This window comes from Rhinolophus hipposideros (assembly GCF_964194185.1).
Source record: "Rhinolophus hipposideros genome assembly, chromosome: 3".
NCBI lineage: Eukaryota > Metazoa > Chordata > Mammalia > Chiroptera > Rhinolophidae > Rhinolophus > Rhinolophus hipposideros.
The window spans coordinates 63,053,643-63,081,556 of record NC_138049.1 but is presented as its reverse complement, the minus strand read 5'-3'; the positions used below and the strand labels follow the sequence as shown (position 1 = coordinate 63,081,556).

Below are 27,914 nucleotides of genomic sequence, written 5' to 3'. Positions count from 1 at the left end.
CTGGTGGAACAGACAAAGGTTATACCCGGTGATTGACTAGGAAGTGACATTTTATATGTCTATGAATCAGAAAGTAATTGGAAACCAAATCATTATAAATGCATAAGCAGAGAAAGATAATGCAAAAGGGCTTGAAATTAGAAACATGTGAAACAAAAACTATAAAGTTACAAAGCACTGAAAGGAACCTTGTAGAAATAAGCAAAATGATAGCTTAAGACTGCAAATGAAGAAGAAAATGAATCTGTGATGTAATTGGGAATGGAAACTGGCAACGATTCATTGTAATATAGAAAAATAATATTCTTCTCTTAAATGAGAAAAGAATAAACTATTGCCACCTTTCTGTTCTAGACTATTCTATTTATATCAGATGTTTTCTGAGCAAATATTCCTATATATCCTCAACTGATTGCCTGAGAAGACTCAATATAAAGGCTTATATCTGCTGAGTTTTTTAATATGCTTTCATAACTCCCTTAAAATTCAAGGTTTAGTTTTACCAATCCCCCCCAAAATGGAAATTTCCACTCACCTCGATATTACTCTTTATTCTTTTCCATTCTCAAAGTCTAACTTTTGGTTTAGGTTAAGATGATATCCAATGTTTTTGTACCCTAAAAGTTCCTCTAATCAGTACAAAATCATTCTATAAAACTCATTTTTGTTCAACAAAAAGTCAATACCATTACCTTCTTTTAAAAATGATTGATTTCTATTATTTGACAATGCCTAAATAATTTTATCAATAAAGTTAGCTAAACAAAATAATAAATAGCCTCTGGAATACTATCATTGGCTCTCCCATCAACCCACATTACTGCAATTAATATTAAGCATAATAATTCTGGTGAATCTCACTTGTCGAAGTTACAAAATCTAAAAACAAAATTTCTCTAGAAAATAGTTTATTTATTATGTTTGGTGGTTGTTAGTCTTAATTTTACCAAAATTCCCCACAAAGTAGAAATCAACAAATTCTCACGGAATATTCAAGTTCTTTTTGCCAGATTTCCAATTTTTCTTTTGAATTTCATAATTGAGGCATCATTCATTCATTCATTCATCAAAACATTCATTTAGTGCTAGTAACTGACAGCCACTCTATAAGTGTTTGAGATTTAAAAGAGATCAATCAGTTTCTATCCTGGAAGAACTAGTGTCAGAGTCTAATGTGGAGGTCACAAACTCAAATGCCTACAGGCATCAGGCCATGAACTTGAACGGGACTGGGTAAGATAAGAGGGTCTAGAGAGAACTATGATGAACTGTAGAGAGCATCCCCATCTACAAGCAAATTCAGTATTTTTAAAATATTGTATGAACTTGAACTTTCTGTTTAATATGGATGTAAATACACATAAAATAATAATTTTATAGTAAATGCTTTTAATAAAGCTGTTTAAAGACTTCTGAAGGAATCGAAAAGTACCTATAATTTCATCTATCATTCAGTTTTATTCAGATATTTACTGAGTACTAACTATGTATCCATGAAACAAAATGAGAAGAATAAGAGAAGGAAAAGGAAAAGGTAATACATGTAACACATGCTAAGCACTGGTTCTAAGCTATTTTTTCTCTCTCTCTCGCTCTCTCTCTCGCTCTCTCTCGCTCTCTCTCGCTCTCGCTCTGTCTCTGATTTTAGCCTCTTAACAATGCTAAGGAGTAGTGGCCTTTATTATCACCATTTTAAAGGTGAAATGTAGAAGTTTACCTAATGTCACACAGAAAGGAACTGAGGGTCCATTTCTTAACTGTTTTTCTAATCCATGGGTCACATTCCCGGTCTAGGTTCTATGCTTGGCTGACCACCCTCATAGTACCCTGTGCTTCCCTCTATCACCGGACTTTCCTGTTTAATTTTCTGACTACCAAATTGAGCTGTGGGCTTTCTGAAATCAGGAATCACATCTTATTATCATTGTATCTTCAGCATCTGTTACAGTAATCTGGCACAGGGTAAGCTCTCTATTCAACAGATGTGCTAAATAAATATAAAGTGAATAGCAGTGACAGGATTGATAAAAACAAGCCAATATATATCAGTTAAGTAGGATACATATGGAATGTATTATATTCCAAGAAATTGTGTAAAATGAAAACATAAAAAACTGTCAGAGAAGTTTAAAAAGGTGTTTATTTAATGCATATACAGATTATTACAGGGATATTTTTTAAATGCCAAAATTATCACTCATAGTTGATAACTTTCTCACAAACCACCCCTTGTTGCCTTCATTATCTCCAGTGGGGACAAGAATAAAAGATTCTTTACTGGTCTTGTTGACTGTAAGTTAACTTCCTTTCTCCAAACTATTTCTACTAACGACCGTAAGAACTGATCGTCTAAAACAATTTGTTGTATCACAGGCACATCTAAAATTTGTTGAATGCTCCTCCCTTCCAACAGTCCAAGTTTCCTTACCGTGATTTTTTTAACTTCTTTTTTTTTTTTTTCAGGGCAACTTTACCTAAATGTTTTCCACAATGTTTATCCAGATTGCAGCTGGTAAGAAATACGTATAGACAAATGTTCCCTTTGTGGATAGAAAAGCATGACCTACAAGTTTGGAAGAATATTAAGCATTTTTACAAATGCAAGAATAGAATAAATACTTAGCCATAAACACCTAAGTGATACAATAAAAATTAAACTACCGAGATGGCTGGTCTGAATGTCAAAAGAAAAAGGACAAGAATTACAGAGGTAAAGGAAGGAAGAGGTTAAATATTTGTAATGTGAGCATAAGATGCAAACCGTATTTATTTGTAAAATATACTTTAAGACTTTCACACAAAAAACAATATGGTAAATTGAAAATGTATCTCATTCAAAAATACATTCTTTGTTTGGATGGCTACGTACTGAAGAATTAACTTTACCCAAAAGAGAGGACTAGCCTTTGCCCTCTGCTACTGGGAGGTGATGTCTCGGGCCCCTCAAATGTCCTGCCTGACGAGAGCACCTTGGCTCGCAGGAGAGTCTAACAACATAATTTACGAGGGGGTCTTTGGAACACACCACATCAGTTCCATCCTCCAGAGGAACTGGAGACTAATGTGTTAGCCTACCTTCTGGGAGGAGCTGGAAACTAAAGGTCGGCCACGCAGGCAGCATGTGATTGAACCACAATATAAACTTTAGATACCAAATGCTTGGGTAAGCCTTCCTGGGTAGCAATATTCTAGTATTGTCATACATCTTAGCCAGGAGCAGATAACACTGTCCATAACTCCCCAGGGAGAGGCAACCAGAAGCTTCGCATTTGGGCTCCTCCCAGATTTTGCCCTGTGTGGTTCTTCTTTTGGCCAGTTTTAATTTGTATCCTTTTGTTACAGTAAAACTGTAATCACAGGTATAGGGCTTTCCTGAGTTCTGTGAGTCAGTCCAGTAAATTATCAAACCTAAAGAAGTCCCTGGGGTCCCCCGAATTTGTAGCCAACAGGTGTGAAGTGAAGGTGGACCTGAGGACTCCCAAACTTGCAGCTGGTGCTTAAGTAAGGGCAGTTTGGTAGGAGATTGTACAGTTGGCCTGAACTCACTGCAATGAGTTTTTGTCACTGTATTTCTCTAGTTGCTACAATTCAGACTCTCCTCAAAGTCATAGCTGTCATCAGAAAAGCATAGACGTCCCCTGTTGGGCATTATTGCCCAAAGGCGGTTCTAGAAGTGGCAGACTGTAGAATGATGCCATAGTTGCCCTGTCAGTTAATGGGTAAAGTGACCCACTCAGCCATCACTGATGAGATCTTTAATAGACATTGAATATCCCTGGATGAAGACAACACATACTGAGATGCCAAATGGCATTTATCTGTAAATTAACCATGTTATATAGCCTGAAAAAAGTACAGAAAATGGAATAAGACTTTAAGAAATAATCTTTATTTTCCAAAATGTAAAAAGCATATAACATTTCCTTTATTCTTTGTATCAATTTTAAGCTAGCATAGAAACAGTTCAAAATTATATAAAAATAGGACCTAAAATTTACGTCTAAATTTTAGAAAGCACATGCTTCATATTCTCAATACATTTCTGAAAAGCACACTAAAATATAAAGAGTAGAATCGAATATGCTAAAAAAAAATGTGAAATATAGGACATTTGATATCTAGACTACTGTATAAACACTTCATGAACAAAATAGCAAAAATATGTTATTCCTCTGTTACAGTGATTTTATTTCCAGTATTTAAAGGTAAGCATTTATCAACAATTTAATGCGACAATTACATGGTTCACTAGAATTTTACATAACATCTTTAAAGCATACTTGCTTTCATTAGCTGTATTGTCATTAGCCTACTATGTATAACTTAAAATTCTTCCGAGCTCCCTTTATTGCATCTATCTTTACATGCTCTGCCTGAAAGGCCCGGTCCTCCGTCAGCCCAGTGAGTCCACTCTTCCTCTTCTAGGCTGCACACATGTGCATACAGTGTATGTGGACAGACCCGTGCGCTCAGAGTCCCCAGGCTAAGCCCAGGAATTCTGAGCACATGCAAAAAGACAGGCAAATGATAAAAATGGGGAAAGAAATGAAAATCTTTGTGAAGGAGGAAAAGAAATGGATAGAACTAGTGGAAAAAAACGCTTAGCTTATGATGGGGTATTTGACACAAAATAATAGGTTTCAGAGGTAAGATTAAGCTAAATACATTAGGTATTGTTAAGGCAACGCACTTAACAATAACAGCACGTCCTGGATTTATTACTCTTTTATTCTGAAGTATATAAAAAGCATGAATCATTCAAGATTCTACTTGAAAATAACATTTAAAATAAATCTTTGGGAGCCTCCTAGATTCAGTAATAAAATCTATTTTAATGACAAAACATTGAGGTACAATACACCAAGATGGAGAAAAGGTGACCCAGATATGTGAGTATTTAAAACTTCATTTTTTTTCTGTATGTAATCACAGTCTAAAGGGGGACTGGGGGAAACCATAAATGTGTGTGAGTCTCTCCTCTCTCTTCTCCCCTCTCCCCTCTCTCTCTTTCTTTCCAAACAAGAATATGAAGGTCCTATACTCTATAGCATAAACAACTCTAGTCTAATATGCCGAAAGGAATTCTAAACATATGTAAGGCTTTCATTTCAATGCCTTTCTTCTCAGACAGCAAATGTAACGTATAGGTAGGTATTCTCACCTCCTCATGCCGTATGTCTGGATTAAGCACAGTTATCTCACCTCATACAAATTAGACATATAGGACTAAAAGCTGCATACAGTATTCAGGTCTTTTACAGTTAGGTTTTTCAGGCCATCCCATCAAAAATAAGATATTTTTTTCCTCCAGTTGTACAAACACTCTTTGGCCTATTTCTTTCTGTTACTATGCCAAACTGTGAACATAAACAATAACTAACTCACGCCATCTATACCTTCACTTCCTTCACCACCCAAGTCTACCCCACCACTCTGCCCTCACCACCGGTCGGATTTAAAACTTTTTATCTATACAGAGGTAAGATAATTCAACATGTAACAGTTTGACTTCTTCTTTTCCCACTGTAATCTCTGGGAGACTAAGTATCATGTCTAATTATTCCTGAGTATTTTTTTTTATTAGTTTCAGGTGTACATATTCCTGAGTATTTTAAGCACCTAAAAACATACTTGTCAAATACACTATCATAAAGATTAAGAACATAAGCGCAAAGCATAAGGTTAACCAGAAGCATAATTTAATTTTATTTTATCCATGTGGAATCAAATCTAGTCATCCTAAAGATTAATGCACATTTACTGATAATATAAGGCTATAAAAATAGCAACCAATTCATTACGGGTATATACCAGTTTAAAGCTTTTTGTCATGTGACCAGACGTTTCTCTCTTTCCCAGATTCATAAGACAGAGGTTTCAGGTAGGAAGAGTCTATTATACTAATGTACAATAATAGAGAAGGTAATGTGGGGCTGGCTTATAGATTGAAGAGCTCCAAGAAGAATGGAAGAGGTGAGTTCTGAAAGAGATTCTGAAGACCTTATGCCAACTAATAATCCATGTTCTCCATAACCCTTTCCAAATGGTGGGATCTGCATTCTCACAGCAATTTAAAGTTATTATATTTCCAAGACTTTTCTTTTTACTTTTGTATAGAGTCCTGATCATCTGGTTATATCCGTCAGCTACTCTAACCATAACATTAACTTTTCAATGCCATCTATCAAACTCACAAGAACTTCAGCACTTGAGTCACGATCTCCTTCCTCGTGTGTGCCACCATCCTGCTGGCATCCAAATGGACAATCCACCCAGAATCCTGGTGTCCAAGGTCCTCAACTTTATCAGCTCTACTGATAATCTTCTACTCTACCTCATTCACTTCTTACACCACTCACAGAATGTGACTCAAAACAGATCATAGACTAAACGTAAAACACAAAACAATAAAACTCCCAGAAGATAACAGAGGAGAAAATCTACATGGCAGTAGGAAGGGCAATGGCCTTTAAAGCACACCACCACAAGCACTGTGCATGAAAGAAATAAATGATAAATTGGACTTCATTAAACTTCTGTTCTGTGAAAGACAATGCAAGAATGAGAAGACGGTCGGAAGTTGACGCTGAAGCTAAGGCAGCCATAACTGATAATGGCAACGGGAGTTTTTCTGGCTTCCAGTCTCCAGTGTGACGTAGTTTTCCCTTCGCTCAATCTCTCCGTTGCCCTGGGCAACAGTTGAGCTGTCTGGGAAGAGAAGCATCTGCAAAAACTATCCAACAATTCAGATATGGCAGAAGTGAAGTCCATATTCTGGGAAGTTCTAACAAAACAAGGACAGTTGTCTGTGGAAGATATAACCACAATGGTGCTGTGTAAACCCAAACTTTTACCCTTAAAATCTCTGACTCTGGAAAAACTGGAGAAAATGCAGAAAGCTGCACAGGATACGATTCGCCAATAAGAAATGGCAGAAAAGGAACAGCAACAAATAACTCACTGACTGATAACTTAGCACTTCGTTGTAACACCCTACCTTCCTATTAATAGCTAATAAATAATCTATTAATCTATTAATATCAAAAAAAAGAATGAGAAGACAAACTACAAGCTGGGAAAAAATATTTGCAAAAATACATCTGATAAAAAACGGTTATCCAAAATATACAAAGAAGTCTTTGAACTCAACAATAAGAAAATAAACAACCGGATTTAAAGAATGAGCAAAAGACCTGAACACCTCACCAAGACATACGGTTGCAAGTGAGCACATGAAGAAATCCTCAACAACATGTGTCATTAAGGAAATGCAAATTTAAATGACAATGAGATACCACTACACACCTGTCAGAAAGGACAAAACCCAAAACACTGACATGGAATAATAGAAACCCTCACACATTGCTGGTGGAGGAATGTAAAATGGTACAGCCACTTTGGAAGACAGTTTGGCAGTTTCTTACAAAACTAAACATATTCTTACCATAAGACCCAGCAATCACACTCTTTGGTATTTACCCAAGGAGTTGAAAACTTATGTCTATACAAAAACCTACATGTGGATACTTATAACAGCTTTATTCAGAATTGCCAAAACTTGAAAGCATCCAAGATGTCCTTCAGTAGGTGAATGGAAAAATAAAAAAATAAAAAATAAACTATGGTACATTCAGACAACAGAATATTATTATTCAGTGCTAAAAAGAAATGAGCTATCAAGCCATGAAAAGAGATGGAGAAACTTAAGTGCATAATACTGAGTGAAAGAGGCCAATATGAAAAGGCTACATTACTGCATAATTCCAACTATATGACTTTCTGGAAGAGGCAAAACTAAAAAGACAGTAAAAATATCAGTGGTTGCCAAGGGTGAGGGAAGAAGCAGGAATGACAGCAGAACACAAAGGATTTTTAGGTCAGTGAAACTACTCTATATAATACTGTACTGAGGGGTCCATGTCATTATATATTTATCAAAACCCACAGAACATACAACATCACGAATGAACACTAATGTAAACGACGGGCTTTGGGTGAATATAATATGTCAATGTGGATTCATCAATGTGAACAAATGTACCATTCTGGTGCAAGATGCTGCCAGTTAGGGACGCAGTGCACATGGGAGGTAGGGGGTGTATGGGAACTCTCCACACTTTCTGGTCAATTTCGTTGTGAACCTAAAACTGCTCTAAAAAATGGAAGGAAGAAAGGAAGGGACGGAAGGAGGAAGTGAGTGAGTGGCAAGCTATCAAGCCACAAAAAAGATATGAAAGAACTTTAAATGCATATTGCTAAGTGGAAGAAAGCAATATAAAAAGGTTATGTACTATATAATTCTAACTATATGATATTCTGGAAAGGATAAAATTATGGAAACGATAAAAAGATCCATGATCATCAGGGGTTCAAGGAGAGGAAAAAAGAGACGGATAGGTGGAGCACAAGGAATTTTTAAGGCAGTGAAATTACTCTGTATAATACCAAAATAGATACATGATATTTTGCATTTGTCCAAATCCACAGAACTAGACAACACAAAGAGCTAATAATGTAAACTATGAACTTTAGTTAACAATAACATAAATATTGGTTCATCAATTGTAACAAATGTACCACACTAACGCAGGATGGTAATAGGAGAAATTATATTCTGGGGGAGAAAGGGTCTATGAGAATTCTCTGTACTTCCAGCTCAATTTTCTGTAAACATAAAACAGCTCTTAAAAATAAAGTCTATAAATATTTTTAAATGCAATATAAGTAAGTTATCATATAGGCCTATTTTTCTCATCAACACAGAAGCAAAGAAGGGGAGGGGAAAAAAGGGTCGAGAGGGGAGAAGTCGGGAGGGGAAAGGAGGGAAGGTCCAAATGGCTCAACACTATTGAGCAGACTCCAATTTTCCCTATTGCTTACACTGTGACCTTTATCATAATTCAAGTGACCAGGTATTTGGGCCTATTTCTTGACTATTTTCTTCCTAGGCAATGTATTTTTAAAAGGTAATATACCTGTATACACCAAAATGTTCACAGCAACATTATTTGTAAGAATCTAGACTAGAAGAACCTAAATATCTATCAATAATAGAATAGAATCAAGAATAGAATAAATTAATAACTTGTGGTAAATTCACAATATTACTTGTGGTAAATACCACAATAAAAATGATCAAACCAAGTCTTCATGTAGTAAGAGATGAATAAGAAATGTTAAGTGAAAGAAACCAAACACACAAAAAATTATATAATATTTGATTCCATTTACATAGAGTTCAAAAAGACAATAATATGTAATACTTATCACAATAGAAGTGAGAATAGTGATAACCTCTAGAAAGAAGGGGATGAGGGATAGCGATTAGCAGGCCATCCAGGAAGTCTTTTGGGATACTACTACCACAGTATTTTGCCATATATAATGCACACTTTTTGCCCAAATCTATGAGGAAAAAATAAGGATGCATATTATATATGTGTAGTACTAATTCTGTATCTATATAAATGTTTTCATTCTTTTATTTATAGTTAAAAGTGTAACTCTAGAAATCAATAATGATAGCCATATGCAAAATAATACCCTGGAATACGATAATCAGTTTTTGTTGAATTTACAACGAACTTGCAACAACAAAGAGTTCTTGTCCTTCTATGATGTCAAAATATCGTAAATTTGTCACCCATACATAAAATTTCTTGTACCTTGTATCTGTTCTTGTGTTTTGTAATTATTTGTTACATAAAATTTCTTGTACCATAATATGTTTAAAAATGCTATAATTTCTTTATAATACAAAACACAAGTACCTAAATTAAACAAATAAAAATTTGAATTAAAAAATTAAAACAAAAGATTTTTTCCCTGAAAGTCTGGGCCTAAAACATGGGTGTGCATTATACACGAGAGCGCATTATACACAGCAAAATACCACCACAGTTTGTGTGACAATTTCACAGGGTTATTCACTTTGTGAAAATTGCTGAAGTTGCAAACTTATGATTCATGTACATTTCAGTATATCTGTTATATCTATGAAAAGGTTTGTTTAAAATATATGTAAAGAAAGAATTTTCTAAATTTTAGAAAGCACATGCTTCATAGTCTCAATAAATTTCTGAAAAGCAGACTAAAACCTAAGGAGCAGAATCAAATATGCTAAAAAACAAATGTGTGAAACATAGGACATTTTAAGAAGCTCTCCAATAACACAAGAGAAGAACAAAGAAATGAAAATAATAAAAGATAAAGCATATAGAAGAAAAATATATGTTAAAATTTTAAATAAAATATAAATAGTAGGTAAAGCTATATTAGGAGAAAAACAAAAGAAGTTAATATTTCTAAGCAAAATATGACTAAGCAAAACTCAAAGTAAACCGGAAAAAACATGTCAACTTATTTTCAGAATAAAATTCGTAATGGAGAAATAAAAGTAATAAAAGTGTTAAATGTTTTAAATATTAGAAAAACAAAAAAGACAAAATATAATAGCACTGCAAGATTTTAATATTCCTCTCTTACTTTGACAGAATAATTAGAACAAAAAAAGTTCACAGAATTTTTATAAAAACCGATGATAGATTAAGCCATACAGAAAATCCCACCAAATTCCTAGAGAAAACTTATACCAACTACAAAAAAAGTTACAACTAAGAAAAAAATAATAAATTGAAAACAAAGGAAAGGGTTGATAAACTTGAAATTTAAAAGCATTCTGTTAAGTATTGTTTGGACAGAGTAAATGAAAATTGCAATGGTCTGCTCACTTCTGAACAAGATGAAGTACCTCATAGCAGACAGCTCTACAAAAGAAACAATGAAAAAGGCCAGGATTAGGGATAGAGGAAAAGTGCCCCAAAATAAATTAAATGTACATTGCCAGTTTTTCCTTGGAAGCATTTCCCAATTCTAAACATAGGGCAAATTTTAGAAAATCCAGGTTCTCCCCGGGGCAAAGGACAGAGAAACAAGGAGAGACATTGTTGGACTCACGAAATAGACAAAATTGGGAAGGGATTCAAACAACTGAATTTCCCCTCAAAATTACTACAGAATTCTCAAGTTACACAAATATACAGAAAACAAAATTTTAAAGATAACATTATTCCAACACCAACAGTGATTCTGAAAATTTTGATGAAATTGATAATTTTCTAAAAATTACTTTTAATAAAATTGACTCTTAAGAAAAGACAAAAACATGAGAGTGATGTTTTTCAAAGAATTTTCTCCTTTAAAAATGCCCTAACAATAATTTTAGAGCTGAGTTCATTCAAATTTTCACAGAACAGTTCCTTTTTAGGGAAAATAAACTATTCTCTATCACAGTAAAAATTGAAAATAATCTAGTTCAGTTTATATAATGAATATAAAAACCAACTAAAAAACTAATCTCTATCTACCATCAACTACAGACCAATTTCTCTCATTCCTTCAGCAGTTCCAGGTGGTATTCTAGGCTCTAGAAATACAGTCGCAAATATTCTTTCACATCTTCTACCTTATCAGAAGGTGTGTCTGTATCACAAAAAGAGAGAAAATGGATGGGATAACAATTAAAAATAGGTGATAAATCTACCCTATTTCCCCGAAAATAAGACCTATCTGGACAATCAGCTCTAATGCGTCTTTTGGAGCAAAAATTAATATAAGACCTGGTATTTATATTATATATTATATTATATTATATTAATTATATTATACCTGGTCTTATAGTAAAATAAAACTGGGTCTCATATTAATTTTTGCTCCAAAAGACGCATTAGAGCTGATTGTCCGACTAGGTCTTATTTTCGGGGAAACAAGGTATAAGTACATCAACACTTATTATATGATGGTTTAATTTTTGACAAAGGTGGCAGTGCAACCCAGTGGGGAAAGAAGTCTTTTCAACAAATAGTGCTGGAATAACTAGATATCCATAAGGGGAAAAACTAAACCTCGATTCCTGCCCCACCCTATATACACAAAAAAAAGTTATTTTGAGATGGATCATGCACATTAAAAACTACAAAGCTCTCAGAAGAAAGCATAGGAGAATATATTTCTGACCTTGAGTTGGGCAAGCAAAGGTTTCTTAAGCATGACACAAAAAGCACTGACAATAAAAAAGAATTGATAAATTAAACCAGTGAATTTAGTAACTACTGCTTATCAAAAGAATTGTTAAGAAAATGAATCAGCAAGTTGCAAAATAGGAGAAAATATTAGGAAAATATATATTTGACAAAAAATGGATATCCAGGATACGTACAGAACTCTTCCAATAAGGGGATAAACAACCTAATAAAAACTAAAATTAAAAATAAATTAAAGTTGGGCAGCCTGATGGCTCAGTTGGTTAGAGCACGAGATCTCAACAACAGGGATGCTGGTTCAATTCCCACATGGGATGGTGGGCTGCGCCCGCTGCAACTCATACTGAAAACAGCGATTGGACTTGGAGCTGAGTTGCGCCCTCCACAACTAGATTGAAGGCCAATGAGTTGACTTGGAGCTGATGGGTCCTGGAAAAACACACTGCTTCCCAACATTCCCCGATAAAAAAATTTTTAAATAAATAAAAAAATAAATGAAAGTCTACAAATTATTTTGAAATGTATCCAAAAAATGAATCAATAGATGGATAGAGCAATACACAGATTAACTGATGTATGTTAAAGCAGGTATATAATAAAATATAGAATCTAGGTAGTATGTGGGCATTTAAAGTAAAATTCTTTCAACTTTTCTGTGTATTTAAATTTTTTCTTAGTAAAATCTTGATGAAAACTATCAGAGATCAGAAAAAGACTCATTAAAGAGGTAAGACTGACCTAAGAATTAGAAAGTGGGCAGCTAAAACATCTGAGGACAGGACTAAGCACAGCATAAATGTTTTACAATGAAGCAAAATATCACGTATGGAAGTAAAAGAAATAAGAACACTGATTGGTGACAGTGAATGAAAGAAAAAGTCACAGAAAATGAGCAGCAAGAACTAGATCACATAAGTCACTACTGTACACCAAGATAATGAATTTAGATTTACTTTAAATGTGAAAAGAATCAGTGATATGGGCACAAAATTCCTCAATATCAGCAAATTAAGTTTAAATATACATTAAACCTCTGCTGTTAATATGGTAGCCACATGTGGCTATTTAGATTAATTTAAATTAAATTAAAAATCCAGTCCCTCAGTTGCACTAACCACGATTCAAGTACTCTATAGCCATATGTGGCTAGCAGGGACTGTACGAGACAGCAGACGTTACAACGGAACATTTCCATCATCACAGAAAATTAACCAGACTATACTGCTTTAAAAGCAAATACACATTTCATAAACATAATGCCAACAAATAAAATCATGCAGGAAATTGAAAAAATACACAAGTAAAAAGGAAAAGAATAAAAATTATTTACAAAATGCTAAAATTCTTACCAGATGAAAATGCTTAAAGGAATTCTGTCAGTTGTCACATAACATATATTGAACGGTGCATTCAGAGATGAGGAAATAAATTGATAACTGACACAACATCCCATCACATTTGCCATCTGTGGATCAGAAGTAAGTTACAGATCCCACCCATTCTGAGGAGGTGGAGATAATACAAAGGTCACTGGGGATTATCTCAGAATTCTGCTACTACATCAGTAGAGATGGATACGGTCACAAACTTTCAAGTATTTGGCAGTATGGATTAGAATCTAAAACTCCATTTTTAGAACTTGTCCTAAAGAAACACTCATGAACTCTCAGCAAGTTATCTATAAAAATATTGACCGAATATTAGTAAAAAATGTACTAGCAATCTAAATATTCAATAAGGAAATACTAACTTAAAATCATTATTTTTAAATAAATGCAGCTTATTTTCTATCTCTCCTTGTGTGTGTGTGTGTGTGTGTGTGTGTGTGTTTGACATATATACATTTTTTAGAGGTATTTTTCTTAATGTTTCCTTATAAGCAAATATTATCATTGTTTTGTGGCTGCAACCAGATTGTTACGCAGTGGTACTGATGTTTCTTTCATGGTAAAGCACAATATTTTCTATTGGTCTTCTTTTGCAATAGTTCATTATTGTTTCCCAGAAAACACTGGCTATTATGACGTTGCTCTGAATCTGACCATTGTTCTTAAATGTTTCCTCTGCACATCATACTTATGGCTGCCCTATTCCATGTGTTTATATAAACTTTGTTTAAATATCCCACTATCCTCCACCCTACTCTGAAACCCAGCACATGCTCAAATAAGTAAATCAAGACTGATGGCACACTGGTGAAACACAAAGTGAACACAAATAGATGTCCGATCTCAATCTAAACTATTTGAATCCCTGGTTTATTTGAACCAATTTTTACAAGTTAGCATGGAAAAAATATAGAGTCCCTCTCTCTACCAGGAAATACATACTTCCCTATTTCACAGCTCACATTTTTTTCTCATCTCTGAAAATGATACATATCTTACAATCAATGACATATCATAGTTTAATTGGCAGAAGTCTTTCTAATCCAGTGATACATAAAATAAGAGCATGGTCTTATAATTAATGGCATCTTATTTGGTAAAACAAGGTACAGAAAACATGGTTCTGTGTGAACAATAAAGTTCTCTGATAACCTGAAACTTCATTACTTAAAGTTGCAGAACCAAATATGCACCAGAATCACACCTGTGACATACAATTTGTTCTCATGCATTTGTCTTCAGAATCTTAAGCCTAATGGTGAATGCTTGAACGGATGAGCTTAAAGCATCTCTGAAGTGACTTCTGAAAGTGTTTTCATGAATAAATATAAAACCGCACCCAATCAATTACATAACAGGATTGTGTCACGTATTAGGAGTATTTAATCTGTGACTCCATAATCAAATTAAGTTCTTCAATGCTTCACTTGCACCCTGTGAAGTCATCAGCACAGATTAAACAGTCTACGACTAAACACGATACATTTGAAATGATACTGCAATAAGTAGAAAAGCACACAAAATGAGGAGTCACAAATCAATTTTCCTAGAAATTTTATAAATTATTTTAAAATTTTACTGCAATCCTTCAACAATGACACACAAGTTTTCTATATTTTACTTTTGGTAAAACTGGCTCTGCATGGGGTATAAAAATGACTAAGTGTGTGTTCAATAACCAAGAAATACAACCCAACTGAAAAATGTATGTTTCTGACTTTCCTTAGCCACTCCAAAAGTTTATTTCCATAACCATGTCTCAAAGTCTGTTCCCATTTATACATCATCTTTTCAGTTCTTAGGGGAGAACCGAAACATATGGCAGGTTTTAAGAAAGTATGAAGTTGTTAAATATCTACTCTTTCAGCTGTTATGAGGGCAGTGAATATTTTTCAATTAAAAACATGAAGATGTACTATAAAGTTACTTTTAAACTCATGTGCTGGAACTAAGTACCATCCATCATTTCAACAATGACCAATAGAAGGTGGTTCACTTATTCTATGCAACTGAAAAGGGCAAAAGCTATTGTTTAACTTCAGTCTTTCATTTTAAAATTCTAGTAAATCTACTAGTTCAGACTTTAATACTGAAGTACTGGCTTTCACTGATGAGAGTTACATACTTTTTTAAAAAAGTTTTCAGTTGAATTTGAAGACATTTGTGTGGAATGTCAATCCTGTGTGCCTTTGTTAACCTGCAGTAGATTCACAATCACAGTTGGTTAAAACAATTAATCCATCAGACTTTTCAGGAAAAAAACTGCTTCCTAATCATTTTAGAGACCGATAATCATTTTTTTCTTCTGAATCTAATACATAGCTCTTGAATGTTAATTGTAAATAAATAAATAAGCTATTATACTGAGCAAACAGAAATTTCCCCCATGTTACAACTGTGAATCTTTCATAGAAATGTTTAAAATATATTTGGCACCAGATACAATGATTTCTTCATGTTTCAGTGAACAAGATTTACTACCCTAAAAGAAGTTTCCTGGGAAAATAAACCTTTTTGTTGCTTTTGAGGCTCCAAAAGCAGTTAAAAACTGTTTTTATTATGCATTACTGGTATTTTCTTAAATTCTCCTCTGAAATGCTAAATGAATGAGAATGAAAGCATCCATCAGCCATATTCAATTTCAATAATGATCATATACTAATAGACAAGATAATGCAAAACTGAACACTAGAAATATGAGGACACAAAGTTATCCTCATTTTATCTTCCATCTGCCTTTAAAAAAATAGTTTTACCATTATATCTGTAATTACATAAAAAATTAGGCAAATTATTGAAAACTTCTACATGTGAACAATAGATCTTCACATTTAAGCAAAGGCTCTTTCTTCTCTTCAACAGTTGCAATAACAAACTCTCAAAGATTCTTTTTCTTTTACAATGTAACAAACAACACAAAACTGATAAAATCACAGAACATTTGTATATATAAACAACAAACCTATGGCTAGATTTTCTTTATGAACTACTAGTCTTGGACAAACACTTAGAAGTATACATTTATATTTAGGGATAAAATAAGAAAGTAAAGAAGAACAAGGCAATACCTAGAAAATACACCTAAATGCCAGATGAAATACCCAAATATAAATAAAACCTAAATGTCCTACTTAGCAAAGCATGCAAAAAATAATAAATACCTACAAAATTCTTATTAAAATACATGCCCTTGAAAAATTAAATGTAGTAAAAGAATAGCCTTTGTTAATTTGTTTAATCTTTTCAACTGTTATTAGAAAAGAGATCTTCACATTTTTACTTTCATCCTACATAGCATACATTTTACTTTCAAAACAGTAACAAATAAATCATTATAAAAATATTTTCCACAGAATTGTAATAAAGCAGTCAAACTAGTAAAATGACTCCAAACAGAGAAAAGCAATAAATTTATTGCTAGGAACTTTTAAGAGATGATTAGTTCTTTCCTTTTTTTACCTTTTTTCTTTTTCTTCTTTAACTTCTTTTATTTCTGTGCGATGGGAGAAGGGGACGGAGTCTTGCTTATGTTTTTAATCAAGCATAATTTCTTACCGTTTCCACGAAAATAAGACCTATCCAGACAATCAGCTCTAATGTGTCTTTTGGAGCAAAATTTAATATAAGACCGGGTATTATATTATATTATACCCGGTATTATTATGTTATTTATATTATATATTGTTATGTTGTGATGTGATATGATGTTAATGTTAATGTTAATGTTATATTATACCCGATCTTATAGTAAAATAAAGACTGAGTCTTATATTAATTTTTGTTCCAAAAGACGCATTAGAGCTGATTGTCCAGCTAGGTCTTACTTTTGGGGAAACATGGTAAAACCATTCAAGATCAATTCTTTGCCATGTTATTTGATTGGATCCTAACTACTTACATTCCTACAAGGAACATAACTAACTACTCCTAAGGGAAAAGTATGGAGTTAAGAGAAGCAGACAAGCAGAAAATGAAGAAAGACAACTTACTATTTTAGCAAAAACAGAACTTTGCAAATGGGAAATAATCCAAGATCAAGCTTAGTCATATTGAAGTAAAAATGATGAGTTTAACAAAGAAGAAAATGAATTATTTTTGCCAATCTCAGAAAAATAAATAGGCAATTAGGTAAGAATACATTGGTCAATCTTACAGCTTTATAAATTGCTAAAAGTTTAGAGTGGTCTTTCCATCTACTTCTATAACAGATAACTACTATGCCCTAGAAATAAACAAGGGGAAAATAATTATAAAATGTAAAAAGCAGCTTCTCAAACTAGGAAAACAATAATAGAACTCTGCAGTTTAAAATATTGTCTGTCTAGCAGCTCTGATACAAATTTTCCGAAACATCTACTGACATGCCTATGAGAAACAGAAGATGAAAACTTTAAATCTCGTATCAGGACAAAAAAGTCCATATGCTACCAGAACTTCCAGGCTGATGATAGATCTCTATGGAAAAGTTTGGTCAATCGACCTTGTACAAGGTGCAGGCAGCAAGCCTGACCAACAAAAACGTCCCATTCCCATTCCCTCACTGTCCTCTGTAGATCACAAACACAAGATTTATAATAATCAGAAACCAGGCGACTGTTCTTCCATGTGTCTCTCTATCACCATGGGGCAAACTGCTCCTGTGTCCTTTCTTTGCCCATCTTATAGATGGTTTTCAAAGTTTGTCTATGGACACCTGGGGGTCCCTTGGATCCTTTCAGAGCACCATGAGGTCAAACCTATTTTCATAATAGTACTAAGCAAAAATTTACCCTTTTCATTATCACTGTCTCGTGAGTACAGAGTGCAAGTTTTCAGAGGCTACATGACATGATATCACAACAAACTGAGCAAAAGGGAACATGAGAATCCAGCTGTCTTTAATTAAGGCAGATATTCTTTAATTTGCAAAAAGGTGAAACAAAGCCCCTCTTCACACTGAATTTTTTTTTTGCTTTAGAATATGTAATTATTTTTCACAAAATGTTATTTCTATTAATATAGATTTCTTATTGTTCTTAAAATGAATTAATAAATATTTTCAGTTTTAATTCTTAATACGGTAACTATTCCTAGATACAATCACCATAAATAAAAGCTCTTCACAGTCCTCAATAATAATTCAAGTGGAAAGGAGTCATGAGACTAAAAAGTCTGAAAACTACTGCTCTAGACAGTCTCAGTCTTTTAGAGAATTTCACTTCGTTTACTGATACAAACAGCAAATCCAAGAAAATATCTAAGAAGGAAGGCTATGTGTCTAGTTTTATGGTCACTCATAAAAGGAGTGCAGTAGTGAAAGACAGGAGGGTCCCAGAAAGCAGAACATAGTGGAGAATATAATATTCATATACTCCATCTGTTCAGAGGATCATGCAGTAGAGGACAAAAGACTACTCCATTTCACTCTAGCACAGTCCCAGCCAGACAACTGCCATGAATGTCAACTGGCATGCAAACTGAAATTTAAACAGAGTGCAGGTAAGAACGATCTACAGCCCTTGTCAATTAATAAACATGAGGATTGGATGAATCTTTCATCATTTAAGGAAAGAAAAATAATATCATCATGAAAACTGATAGGGAAAGTAGAACTTTAAAAATAACTTCATTTAAAAATTCCATCAAACATGAATACATTTTTAGAAAAGTTTTTGATGGAAGGAGAACTGACTCTGGGGGGTGAACACACAATGGGATTTATAGATGATGTAATACAGAATTGTACACCTGAAACCTATGTAACTTTACTGACCATTGTCACCCCCAATAAACTTTAATTTAAAAAAAAATTTATATCCTTAGTAGGATGCCAGAGGACAAAACCTCTTAAGATAAAGAAAAATCAAGTAATAAAAAACTGAATGAGAAGGAAAAATAACACGATGAGATCAAAGGTAAAGGTAAAGGTAAAGGTAAAGGTAAAGGTAAAGGTAAAGGTAAGTTAAGTAAAGCAAAAATATTGCATAAAAGGGTAAAAATTCCACTTTAGAGAAAAAACTGGCATGAGGGAAAATTAATCTTTCATGTGAGACCCAATCTCAAGACTTTCTATAATGCAAGGGGGGAAATAGAAAAAACATTAAATCCAAATATTATATGAAAATAATCAACATCCACGATAACAATTTTAACTATGCCCAAAGAAACCTGAACACTTAGAACTAATGCAAGAATAAAGGGCATTTAATACCCACGTCTTTCTTGAAGATGTACTCGAATTACCACTGTAAAGATGGTATATACTTCACCCCCTCTAACCAGAGACACCAATAAAATGATAGGAATCAAATTAACCCAGAACAATAAAAAGCAACTGGAAGACCGTCAGAAGATGAGAAAGATTTCAATAGAAGCCTGTTGACAGATAAACCATAACACTGGTGGGAACTTCACTGAGGTAGAGGGGAAAACTCAAACTGCTAGGCCATCAGACAAGAGCAGTGAAGATCAAGCATCACGTAGCTACCACACTTGGAGTAGCTAAGTGTTTTAAACAAACCCAGACTTTCCAATTATTTCCTTGACATCACAGCAAGAACATAGGTGCAACTTGCTCTTTCTTCTTCTGGAAATCACATCTAAGCAACAAGGAAAGATTTGTGTGTGTGATTTTTACATATCAAAGAGATTTTTTCTTAAGTAACCCCACCTTTCAGTATAACTCGGAGACAGGTATAATCCAGTCTCTAAAATACAAGTGTAGGCTACAAAAAGCAGTAGGATCTACCAAAAGAAAAAAAAGCGCTAAGGAAAGTTCAGAGTGTAGCTGGAAGAACTAGCAGATCTCAGAAACTGCGCAAAAACACACTCCCTAAAAGTAAACAGCTTGTCCTTAAGTGCAAAAGCTAAATTTAATGTTTGTAATACTGAGTGCTGAAAACAGGGTGAAAAGGGCTGGGGAGAAAAGCACTCTAGTTACCAGACTAGTTCAGAGCAACAGATTTGGTGGGTCGACTTGGACAGTTAGACTGCCTCGAACAAGTCTGACTGGAAGTAAAAGTGAAGCTTTAGGCAGTATAATCTAAAGTATCACTCCCTGTACCCACACCCCTACAGTAACCTCCTGCAAATAATTGATTCAGGAATATCTAATTTATTTAAAGATGAGTAATATTTAAAAAACTAACATAGCATCAATACAAAAATACCGAATGAAAGAGATAGAAATGCAAAACTAACAGTGCTGATTTGACAGAAAAATATTGCTGCACAATGTATGAAAATTACCGAGCACTTTATCATTAGTTTAGAAATTAATAAAACTCTCACTATCATAAACAACAAAACAAAAAGGTAAAAATTCAAGGAAAAAGATAGGACAACAATAAAAGGTAATGTGACGAGACTCGTGGAAAAAGTTCAAGGGAAAAAAATCATCATTACAGAAATAAAGGCACAAGAGAGGATATGTATTTAAAAGACACAACAAAATGAAACAGAACAAAAGAAAAAAATTAAAAGGATCAGGGCATCAGTATTAGATTTAGAGCAGTGATTCTCAAAGCAGGGAGCCCTAGGCCACTAGTTGGAGTTTCACTTGGGAATTTGAGAGAAATTGCAAATATTCAGGCTACCAGAGACCTACCAAAATCACAAAGTGGGGAATTGAACCCAACTTCTGTTCTAACAAGCCCTCCAAATAATTCTGATGCACACTAAAGTTTGAGAACTGCTGCTTTGGAAGACGGAAACGAGAATACAGCATGAGCAGTCAGAATGTCCAAAGAGGAAAACAAAACGACAACATCACAAATATTTAAAGATACAAGTCCAGAAAACTTAAAACTTGAACCTACATATTAAAAAGGCATAAATGCCAGAGAAAACTGACCTAGCACAGTCAACTCTAAGACATGTGAGGTGGGACAATTAAGTTCACAAACTCATTCTAGAAAAAGTACTCCATGCCTCATTGCTGAATATCACTACGGCCTTCGAAGTATTCCCCTTGGGAAGCTATACACCCACGCCAGCGCCTAGTCCACCCTTCAAAGCAATTTTGGAACTCTTTTTCTGGAATGGCCACCAGAGCTGTTGGCGTATTTCCCTTAATGTCCTTAATGTCATCGAAATGTCTTCCTTTTAATATTTCCTTTATCTTTGGGTAAAGAAAGAAGTCATTGGGGGCCAGATCAGGTGAATAGGGAGGGTGTTCCAATAGTTTATTTACTGGCTAAAAACTCCCTCACAAACAGTGCTGTGTGAGCTGGTGCATTGTCGTGATGCAACAGCCATGAATTGTTGGTGAAAAGTTCAGTTCATCTAACTTTTTCATGTAGCCTTTTCAGCACTTCCAAATAGTAAACTTGGTTAAACTGTTTGTCCAGTTGGTACATATGCATAATGAATAATCCCTCTGATATCGAAAAAGGTTAGCCACATCATTCCAACAAGTTCTCGAACTTGTCAGGCCTCGTATCAAGTAAATTACTGAACTTTAAAGATGAAGAAATAATTTTTTGAGCAAAGAGATAAAAAGATTAAGTTAATTAAAATGGAAGGAGGGGCCACAAAATTAGATAGCATTTTATTGCTTCACAGCAACACTAAATTGTAGAAGACAGTGGACCAACACTCACAGGTTAAGTGTGAGCCAACAATTTCATAAAGTAAAGGTTTAAAAGTAAAGGTTACAACAAGCAAACATTTTCAAACAAGAACAAAGGGACCACTGCTCTCATGAAGTATTCTTAAGAAAACTACTAAAAGATAAACTTCACCCAAGCAAGAAACAGCTGAGGAATTTATGGGAAAAGGCTTCTGTTCTCAAACCATTAATGAGTAAAACAGATATGATAATGAAGATGAAAAGAAAGTAAATATCATCTACTCAATAATATGAAAATAATATAAATAAAAATTGATAGAAGAGAGAAAGAATGGACTAGAATTCCAAGTTTATAATATAATGCTAACAAATCAAGTAGTAGAGTGTAAGCATATTTAGCAGTAGGAAAGTAATGTTATTCATTAAAAACTAATAAAGAAATGGGAGCAAAAGAGAGAAGATGAAAACACAAGCTACTTATAGTATACATGGATAGGGATTTACTAGGTGATGTGAAGAAACAGAGAAGTAACGATATCGTATAAAGGTATAATTATGAAACTAACCACAGAACAAAAAACAGACCATCCAACTACCAGAAAACTACAAACACGTTGTGCCCACACACATTTTAACAGCAGAATGAAAGATTGATGGTTAACTATAAATATAGAAATTGTAACATATAATGACAGCTTTGATACCCAACATATCATATGGATAAATGTAATAAATCATCACTTTAAAAAATAAAAAAGTTATACACGTCTACATGAGAACATGCACTCAAATGTTTATAGCTACATTATCCATAATGACCAAAAGGTGGAAACAAACCGAATGTCCATCAACTGAAAAATGGATAAACAAAATGTTGTATATCCATATACTAAAATATTATTCAGCCATAAAAAGGAATGAAATACTGATTTATACCTCAAAGTAGATGAGCCTTAATGTTATTAGGCTATGTGAAAAAACCCAGTCATAACTACCACGTATGATTCCATTTCTATGAAACGTCCAGAATAGGCAAAGCTATAGAGCCCACAACAGCTGGGGCTTTGTGGAGGAGTGAAGAATGGCTGCTAATGGATAGTTCCTTTTGGAGGTGATAAAAACATTCTAAAATTGATTGTGGTGACTGTACAACTATGAATTGTGCACAGAATTGAATTCAATGAAACTGTATTTTAAATGGGTAAATTACATGATATGCAATTACATCTTAATAAAGCTGTTTAACATTCTAAATACAAGAGTTATAGTGTGGACCACAAAGAAAAAAACTCGCTGTATACAAAGCACAAGCCTAAAAGAATGTAATTGCAAAAAAACTTGAAATAGTAGGATGGACAAAGGCAATATAAACAAAAAAAAATAGGATTCACAATATTAGTCACAATCTTAGAAATCAAGACAAAAAAAAGACAAAACAAGTCAAAAAATAGTTTATAATTCTAATATAAATCCAAATGAATAAAAACTATGAATTTATCATCACCAAAAAGCATATAAATATTCATGAAGAAATTTTAGAAGGCATTATAATTAAACATTCATATACTAGTGTTAGCAGGCTTTCATTCACCATTCTTACTCCATGACAATTCAACTGAACCAAAAATAAATATGAATATAAAAGACTAAAAACAAAAACATAATTAGTAAGGTAGATTCTGATTGACATATATCAAAATCTTGACTAAGAATATTTAAAAATATCATATGAAGTGTCTGAGAAGCAGTCCAAAACTTGATGACGCCTTATAATAAATTCCAAATAGCAGAAAAAGTGCAGATAATATCTCTTCATCTCAGCACAATAAAACTTAATATTAATGACAAATTCAGAAAATAAAAAGGTCCTTCCACCTTGAAATTTCAAAACTCTTTAACAAGTGTTAAGACAAAAAAAAATTGCAATATTCTTAAAAATATGACAGAAGTTATCAGATATATTCTAGACATCAGACTATGGCAGGCTCAGAAGGAAATTTTAAGTAATATCTAAAAGAAGAGAATGAAAATTAATGAATTAAGCACCTAACTGAAAAAGTTAATAAAGAACAACAAAATAAAGAAAGGTACAAACAAGGGAGTTTTGCTTAAGAAATGAGCAGAAATCAAAAAAATTAATCCGGCGCAGCCAGATGACTCGGTTGGTTAGAGTGTGAACTCTGAACAACAGGGATGCCAGTTCGATTCCCACATGGGCCAGTGAGCTGCGTCCTCCACAGCTACATTGAAGATGAGCTGCCACTGAGTTGCTGGAGGGGCGGCCGAATAGCTCAGCTGGTTAGAGCAGGAGATCTCAACAACAACGTTGCCAAGTCCAGCAATGGACGGTGGGCTGCGCCCCCTGCAACTAAAGATTGAAAACGGCGACTGGATTTGGAGCTGAGCTGCACCCTCCACAACTAGATTGAAGGACAATGACTTGGAGCTAAGGGCTCTGGAGAAACACACTGTCCCCCAATATTCCCCAATAACATTTTAAAAAATAAAATTAATCCAAAATCTGATTTATTGGGGATGGGGGAGGTAAAAGAGCTACCATTATTAAGAAAAAAGCCAAGAAACATTCAACTAATAAATCCTATGAGAGGAAATATCCACAAAAACAGAAGAACTTTAATGTCTTACAATCAATTACTTTCCTCAACTCTACATAAATAATTTTAAAACTTTAATGAAATGGATATTTTATTAAGAATCGTAATTTACCAAAGCAGATTCCAGAAGAGAGAGACCATCTAAAATGACAATTTCCATAGAAGACATGGAGGATATCTAAAATCTGTTAACCCAATCCCAAAGCACTAGGGCCAAATAGTTTCATGGGAGAATTTCACAACACCTATAAAGATAAGATAATTTTAATGTTATTAAACTACTCTAGAACACAGAAAAATAAGAAAATCCTAAATTCTTTTTATGAAGCCAGTATAATATTGATGCAAAAATTTCCAAAGAGTTAAAGAAAAAAACTATTTATGAACATCAATGTAAATATCCTAAATAAAATGTCAGGAAAAAAAATGGGCAGTACATTTTTAAAAGCTAATATATTATGGAGAGATATTCTATGTTCATAGATAGGAAAACTCCATGTTGTCAAAATGTCAGTTCTTCCCAACTTGATCTACAGATTCAATGCAATCCCAGTCAAAATCCTAGCAAGTTATTTTATGGATATCGACAAAGTGATTCTAAAGTTCATACAGAAAGGCAAAGACCCAGAACAGCCAAAACAATATTGAAGAACTAACACTCCCTGACTTTAGGACTTACTACAGTGTTACAGCAATCAAGGCCATATGGTATGGGCAAAAGCACAGGCAAACAGATCAATGGAACAAAATAGAAATAAACAAAACAAAAAAACAAAAAAGAAAAAATAGACTCACACAGATAAATATTTTCAGATTTTTGGGGAAGAGAGCCAGGAGAGGGATCATTCTATTCTTAATTTTTTGAGGACCCTCCACACTGCCTTGCATTGCGGTTGTACCAGTCTGCATTCCCACCAACAGTGTATGAGGGTTCCTTTTTCTCCACAGCCTCTCCAACACTTAGAATTCTTTGTTTTGATGATACCCATTCTGACTGCTGTGAAGTGATATCTCGTTGTGGTTTTTATTTGCATTTCTCTGATGATTAGTGACGTTGAGCATTTTTTCATATGTCTATTTGCCGTTCGTCCTCTTTGGAGAAATGTCTCTTCAGGTCCTCTGCCCATTTTTTAATTGGATTGTTTGTTTTTTTGTTGTTGAGTTGTATGAGTTCCTTATATATTTTGGATATTAGCCCCTTATCAGAGGTGTTACTTATCCATAAAGATAAATGTGCTCCGATGTTCATTGCAGCTTTATTTACAGTGCTCAAGACATGGAAACAACCAAAGTGTCCTTCAATAGATGATTGAATAAAGAAAATGTGGTATATATACACAATGGAATACTATTCTGCCATAAGAAAAGATTAAATAGTATCATTTGTGACAACATGGATAGATCTTGAGATTATTATGCTAAGCGAAATCTTGAGATTATTATGCTAAGTGAAATAAGTCATACAGAAAAAGTCGAGAACCATATGATTTTACTGATGTGTGGTATATAAAATTGAAAATAACAAACAAACAAGACAAACAGATGAAGAAACAAAAACTCATAGACACAGACAATAGTTTAGTGGTTACCAGAGGGTAAGGAGGGAGGGGTGTGATAGATGAAGGTAAAGGGGATCCAATATATGGTGAGGGAAGGAGAAATGACTCTGGGTGGTGTACACACAATGTGATATATAGATGATGTATTACAGAATTGGACACCTGAAACATATGTAACTTTACAAACAACTGTTACCCCAATAAACTTTAATTTAAAAAAAAGAAATAGACTCACCCAAATACAGTCAAGTAATCTATGACAAAGGGGTAAAGGCAATAGAATGGAACAAAAATAAATTTTCAACAAATGGTGCTGGAACAACTGGATATCACATGCCAAAAAATGAATCCAAAACACAAACCTTACACCCTTGATACAAATTAACTCAAAATAGATCAGAAATCTAAATGTAAAACACAAAACTATAAATCTCCTAGAAAATAACATAGGAGAAAACCTAGATGATCTTGGGTATGGTGATGCATTTTTAGATACAATACCTAAGACATGATCCATGAAAGAAATAATTGATCATCTGGACTTCATTAAAATTAAAAACTTCTGCTCTGCAATAGACAATGTCAAGGGAAAGAGATGCTAAGCCATACACTGGGAGAAATATTTGCAAAAAACACATCTGATAAAGGACTGTTATCCAAAATCTAAGAAAACTCTTAAAACTCAACAATAACAAAATAAATATTTCAATTAAAAAAATGGGCCGAAGACCTTAACAGATACTTCACCAAAGAAGATATACAGATGGAAAACAAAAATATAGAGATGTTCCATATCACATACCATTAGGAAATTGGAAATTTCCAAAACAATGAGATACCACTACACACCTATTAGATTGGCCAAAACCTTGAACAATGACACCACCAAATGCTGACAAAGACGTGGAACAACAGGAACTCTTATTCATTGCTGGTGGGAAAGCAAAACAATACACATCTCTGGAAGACGGTTTGGCAGTTTCTTACAAAGCTAAACATAGTCTTACCATCTGATCTAGTAATTTCAACCCAAAGGAACTGAAAACTTACGTCCACAAAAAACCTGCACATGGGTGTTTATAGAAGCTTTATTTATAATTGCCAAAAATTGAAAGTAATCAAGACATCCCTCAGTAGGTAAATGAATAAATAAACTGTGGTACATCCAGACAACAGAATATTATTCAGTGCAAAACAGAAATGAGCTATAAAGCCATGAAAAGACATGGAGAAATTTAAAAGCAAATTATGAAGAGAAAGATGGCAATCTTAAAAGGCTATACAGTATGTGATTCCAACTACATGACATTCTGGAAAAAGCAAACTAAAAAGACAGTAAAAAGATCAGTGGTTGCCAGGGGGCAGGGGCGGGAGGAGGGATGAACAGGCAGAGCAGAGGATTTTTAGGACAGTGAAAATACACTGTATGATATTATAATGATGGATGCCATTAGACATTTGTCCAAACCCACAGAATGTACACCACCAAGAGTGAACCCTAACGTAAACCATGCACTTTGCGTGATGATGGTATGTCAGTGTAGTTTCAGCCGTGGTAGCAAAAGTACCACTGTGGTGAATGATAATAATGGGGGAGGCTGTACACGTGGTGCCAGGGGGGGTATGGAAAGTCTCTGTGCCTTCCTTTCAACTTTTTTGTGAACCCAAAACTGCTCTAAATAATAATAATAATAATAACAACATTAAGACTAAGAAGGGCTTATCCCAGGAACACAAGAAAGCTTCAGCGTTGGGAAATATTG

The 27,914-nt window shown here is 34.0% G+C and overlaps 2 protein-coding genes across 3 annotated transcripts in view; one reads left to right on the top strand and one right to left on the bottom strand.

Annotated features, from left to right (window-relative positions):
- Positions 1-27,914, bottom strand: part of RNGTT (RNA guanylyltransferase and 5'-phosphatase) — a 240,922-nt gene that overhangs the window by 127,820 nt on the left and 85,188 nt on the right. The window lies entirely within an intron of this gene.
- Positions 6,464-7,761, top strand: LOC308495906 (BBSome-interacting protein 1-like). The gene has a single exon (XM_081044405.1). The coding sequence runs from the start codon at positions 6,752-6,754 to the stop codon at positions 6,923-6,925; it is 174 nt and encodes a 57-aa protein (XP_080900531.1). The 5' UTR covers positions 6,464-6,751; the 3' UTR covers positions 6,926-7,761.